The sequence below is a fragment of the Penaeus monodon genome, unplaced genomic scaffold (genome assembly GCF_015228065.2).
Source record: "Penaeus monodon isolate SGIC_2016 unplaced genomic scaffold, NSTDA_Pmon_1 PmonScaffold_76, whole genome shotgun sequence".
Lineage (NCBI taxonomy): Eukaryota > Metazoa > Arthropoda > Malacostraca > Decapoda > Penaeidae > Penaeus > Penaeus monodon.
Genome location: NW_023662771.1, coordinates 20444 through 26015, shown reverse-complemented (window position 1 = coordinate 26015; position 5572 = coordinate 20444). Strand labels below are relative to the sequence as shown.

Here is a 5572-nt window from a genome sequence, read left to right as displayed (position 1 = left end):
GTGTGGAGCTGTCCACCCTTTTGAGTATTGCCCGTAGGACCTGTTCCTGATTCAGTATCCCTGTATCAGTGAGTATTTTTTTGATGTTCTAGGTGCAGGATTATGCCTTCTAGAACTGCTGCTAGGTGCGGGTACGTCCCTCTAGTATTTACCAGCTATTTGTTGTAATTTTTATATTGTATATGAAGTGTACTTGAATGCACGATGCCTGAGTTCGATACTTCTATTAATTATCTTAAAGAACAGGCTGAAACTTTAGGTTTAAAAGGCGATGACATACCTAAATACATTTTAAATCAGCAAGCAATTGCAAGGGAGGAGCGAAATAGGGAGAGAGAATTAAAGTTGAAGGAGTTAGAAGAGGAAAATGAAAGGGCTAGAATAGAAGCAGAAAGAGAGAAGGTAAAGTTTGCTCACGAGTTAGCACTGGCTAAAATTAAAGCTGGGAATAACGGTAACAATTCTTTATCTCCCATTCATGTAAGCGGTGCTGTAAGACCTAATTTACCAGTATATCAAGAAGGTGAAGACTTTGCATCTTACCTCATTCGTTTCGAACGAGTTGCCAGCCTTTTAGATATCAGTGAAGACAGTTATGCTGTGCGTTTGGGAAGCTTGCTTACAGGTAAAGCAGTAGAGATATATACCTCATTGTCCCCCGAAATAACTGCTGATTATAAACAGTTGAAAAAAGCTCTTCTTAATGGGTTTAGTAAGACCCCTAATGGGTATAGACAAGACTTTAGAGCTGCTAAAATCAAGGTCGGGGAAACCTATAAACAATTTTCAATTAATCTCGGTAGACTTTTTGATCAGTGGATAGATAGTAGCGGCCTCGAGAACTCTTACGAATCGCTTAGAAGCTTCATGATACTTGACCAATTTAAATCATCCCTTTCCCCGGATCTTAGGATATATATCAAAGAGCATAATGTACCTACTCTTGATCAGACGGTGCAGTTGGCTGATAACTGGGCTGCCGCTCACAATGCTTATCCCAAGTCGAACACTACTTTCAAAACCAAGAAAAGTACGGAGAATAAGCCCGTTAATCATGTTCCTGTCATGAAGGAGAACTTTATCAAAGAAATCAAATGTCACAGTTGTGGGGAATTTGGTCACTACAGGAGTCGATGCCCTAAAAATCCTTTAGCTTTTAAGAGTATTCCTTCAGAGAGGAATCCTGAAAAGGTTAGCTTTTCATTATCAGATTCAACTCCACGTAAATATCTGGCTAATGGTACAGTAAACGGACAGAGGGTTTCTACTATCCTTAGAGACTCTGGTTGTTCATGTGTTTTGATCTCAAACGAAGTACTGCCCGACATTGATATCAGTAACAGTAAATTAGTCAAAGTTTGCGATTACTTGGGGCGAGTAGATTATTTTCCTCAGGTTCGCTGTTACATCACCTGCCCCTACTTTGTTGGATGGACGAATGCCCTGCGAGCACCTCTCAAATTTGCAGTGTACTCATCGGTAATATCCCAGGGGTACGAGATTCTAATTCAAATACTGATGTATTTGATTCTCCCGTCCATAAGAATGACCAGGTTTCAGGCTATACAGACCAGGGCGTACAAGAACAAGAGGATTCATCCTCTCGTTCTGCCTAAATTGAAACCTGTAAATATCACTCCGACGGAATTTGCGAAACTGCAAAGTTCCTGTCCCTCACTGTCTTCTGTCAGGGAAAAGGTCAAATCGAGAGAACCTCATATGACCCGTGATGGTATGATGTTTGAGTATATTGAAAATGATGGATTGCTTTACCGCAAGTGCATAAAATCTAAATTTCAGGATAGGATTGGGAAGATGTCTTTAGTCGTGCCTGCCGACTGCCGAGCTATAGTAACGTCAATTGCTCATGAGTCTCCTCTCGCTGGCCACTTTTCTCATCGTAAGACTTTGAGAAGGGTAACAGATCAGTTTTATTGGCCAAGTATGGGAAGTGACGTGAGAGATTTTTGCCGATCTTGTGATAAATGCCAACGAATGTCACACAAAGGGCGAGTGAAACCCGTCCCTATTAAACCCATGCCGATTATTACGGAGCCCTTTTTGCGTGTTGCAATAGACATAGTAGGTCCCCTGAATCCTCCCTCTGATGATGGACACAAGTATATTTTAACACTTATAGACTACGCGACGGGCTTCCCTGAAGCAATTCCGCTCAGAGAAATAGACTCCGTGTCCTGTGGCGGAAGCTTTGCTCGTTATATTTTCCAGAGTAGGAATTCCCAGGGAAATTCTTTCCGACAGAGGCACACAGTTCACTTCACAACTGATGGGTGAACTTCATAAATTGTTGGGTATTAAGCCTCTCTTCACCACTCCATATCATCCTAGTGGAAATGGAAGGGTTGAAAGATTTCATAGTACTCTGAAAGCATCCTTAAGAAAGCTGTGTGTGGACAAGCCCAAAGATTGGCACCGCTATCTTATTCCTACTTTATTTGCCCTCAGAGAAATTCCAAAGTGACAGGACTGGGTTTTCTGCCTTCGAACTCCTGTATGGTCGTGCTGTGCGAGGTCCTCTGACAGTGCTAAGAGATCTATGGGAGGATAGGAGTATCAAGGATGACGAGCGAACTACTTTTCAGTATGTCATAGAGCTCAGGGATAACTAGAGGAATGTGCTAAGATAGCTGTTCATAATGCTGACATCAGCTCAACCAGGTATCGATCTTTTTTTGACGTTAATCTCAAGATCGTTCTTTCAGTCCAGGTGACGAAGTTTTAGTATTATTGCCAGATACTGCTAATAAACTTCTAATGACTTGGAGTGGTCCCCATACGGTGATGGAGAGAAGAAATAAGGTAAACTATTGATTATGGAAAGAGGTCAGCCCAAGCTTTATCATGCAAATCTTCTAAAAGGTATCATCGACGAGCGAGTGTATCACAAGCCCAGGTAATGGATGAAGTTCAGGTTCTAGAAAGTATTCCAGGTAACAGTGATGTTTTCTCAGTCATGTGTAGATGTAGAAAATGACATGTATCCCATTACACCAGATGGTAGAGTCGATTCTTTACTGTCTATTGACACTTCAGGTGCTGAAATTAACTCAGAACTAACACATGATCAGCAGAATGATATCCATAAAATGTATCAGAATTTTCAGATGTGTTTTCAGAAACTCCAGGTTGTACTTCTCTTGTTGAGCATGACATCTCCCTCAGTACTACCGAGCGTTTGAAGCCTAAGATATATCCCATACCTCTCCACCTGCAATCACACTTTGAAGAGGAAGTAGAACAACTACATAAGCAAGGAATCATTAGATTATCGTCTTCTCCTCACTGTTCACCCGTGGTAATGGTACGAAAATCTGATGGTACGTATCGAATGGCTATAGACTACAGAGCCCTTAACTCTGCCACACTTTTTCATGCTGAACCAGCCTGTAAGATAGAAGATGATCTACATAAACTTAATGGTTCTGTTTATTTTTCTGAACTAGATTTAACAAAGGCTTACTATCAGATCCCACTCTCTGAAAGATCTAAACCTCTGACAGCATTTCCAACACACAAAAGGGTTTTAAAGGAATTTTGTAGATTACCATTTGGATTAGTAACGGCTTGTGCAACTTATGTTAGACTCATGAGGCTCATTCTAGTTGGATTACCTAACGTAACCTTTTACTTTGACAATATATTCATATATGCTAAAGATTGGAAACCTCATTTAGAAGCAATCATCTCAGTTCTGGAGCGTCTGCGGAACCACAACTTGACAGTTCGTCCCTCCAAGTGTAGATTTGGGTTTAATGAGATTAAATATTTAGGTTTTGTGATTGACGGGAAGTATCTGAAACCTCAGTATAATAAGATAGATGCTCTGATGCAGATTCCAACACCAACTACAAAGAAGACACTTCGATCTTTTCTTGGTATGATTTCTTTTTATCGCATGTTTATTCCTCAGGGGCCCCTGAACTCTCGGCTCCGCTCTCGGACCAGTTACGAAAAAATGTGCGGGAACCTTTAATGTGGACGAAAGAAATGGTTGAAAGGTTTGAGAAGCTAAAATCTACCTTGTGTCAATATCCTGTTCTCAAATTACCTGATTCTAACATCCCATTCGTTCTTCGAACAGACGCTTCTGACTGTGGACTTGGTGCTGTACTACTACAGTACTTGGATGATTCTCCCTTTCCTGTGGCTTACGCAAGTAGAAAATTATTAGATCGTGAAAAGAGGTATTCTACAATAGAGCGTGAGTGTCTGGCTATCTTATTTGGTGTTCAAAGATTTGAATATTACCTAAAGGGTAAAGAGTTTATTCTAGAAGTGGATCACAAACCACTAGTATACATGAACACAGCTAAGTCTTCTAATAACAGATTGATACGATGGGCTTTGTGTTTGCAATCTTTCAGATTCAGAATAGTCCACGTTGCAGGGACTGATAATGTAGGTGCTGACCTCCTTAGTAGGTCAGGTAAATAATTTGATATTAATGGTATATAGCCTAGCTATATACTTGTTGGGGGACTAGTGTGAATACTTTTCAATCATACAATGAATATTTTTATTTAATAGAATTTTTTCTGCAGATAAAAGTATACTCTGTACGAATAAATTATAAGCTGGGGTTCGGACGAGCTGACTGAACCCTCTCGTCGACTCGCTCGACTCTAGTCGACTCGATTCGCGCACAGGTGGAAACCAAAGGGGCGTGGCGGCAGATCGCTGAGGCACACCAACGGAGACGCACCCTACTGCAGCTGAGGGCCGAGTTGAGGGGCGTGGGCGTCCTTTTAAGTATTCATGGTGTGGCGATCCAGTTCGATTGTAGTAATTTGACCATATCAATTCAATTTTTGGAAGTTTGATATAATTTTGTAGGGATTTCGGCGTTGTTAGATGTTTCAGCGTTGTTAGAAATTTCAGCGTTGTTAGAAACGAACCGGTCTTGGTTCTTGTGATAATTTATTTTTCTTTTGTTTTTGTAAGAATTTCCGGCGTTTTTTTAGGGGCATGCGGTTCGGTAGGGATTTCCGGCGTTGTTAGATATTCTTGAATATAATTTATTTTAAATTCCTATTGTCTATTATTGATATATTGACTTAATATTAAATAAAGTTTGTTCTGCTGCCGATACTATTTTTATTATTATTGTTTTGGCAATTATACATATTGAAATAAAACAAATGGATTATTTTACATATGTTTGAACTCAAACCCTCGGAACTGAAGACATCCTTTGATTCAAAAGAACCTAATTATTCACACCCTGCAGCGGTTGCGATACAGCATACTTTGGGGAAACAGGCCGTGGTTTCAGCACCAGGATCAGCGAACATCGAGCTGACATCCGTCACCATAGAACTTCCAACGCCATGGTGGTACATGTAGATGAAGCTGGACATCTACCGAACTGGAAGGATGCAGAAATAGTCCATGGAGGACTGAACAAACTAAAAAGAAAAATTATGGAAGCAGCTTACATCGCAACGGAGAGTAATGTAAACACGGCATCGGGCAGGTTCAGATTATCCAAGGTCACAGCAACAATCCTACGAGCAACGAATAGGAGGTCACAGTCAGGTATTCTGTCAGCTCA

The 5572-nt window shown here is 40.7% G+C and overlaps 1 protein-coding gene across 1 annotated transcript in view; it reads left to right on the top strand.

Moving 5' to 3' along the window:
* The window catches only part of LOC119571714, a 2741-nt gene extending 111 nt beyond the window's left edge, over nucleotides 1–2630 (top strand). Inside the window, exons 2-4 of the mRNA XM_037918896.1 lie at nucleotides 93–131; nucleotides 512–2230; nucleotides 2467–2630. Of these exons, the coding sequence (XP_037774824.1) occupies nucleotides 93–131; nucleotides 512–2230; nucleotides 2467–2630 (1922 nt within the window). The remainder of the gene's footprint in view (nucleotides 1–92; nucleotides 132–511; nucleotides 2231–2466) is intronic.
* The last annotated feature ends 2942 nt before the right edge of the window (nucleotides 2631–5572 follow it).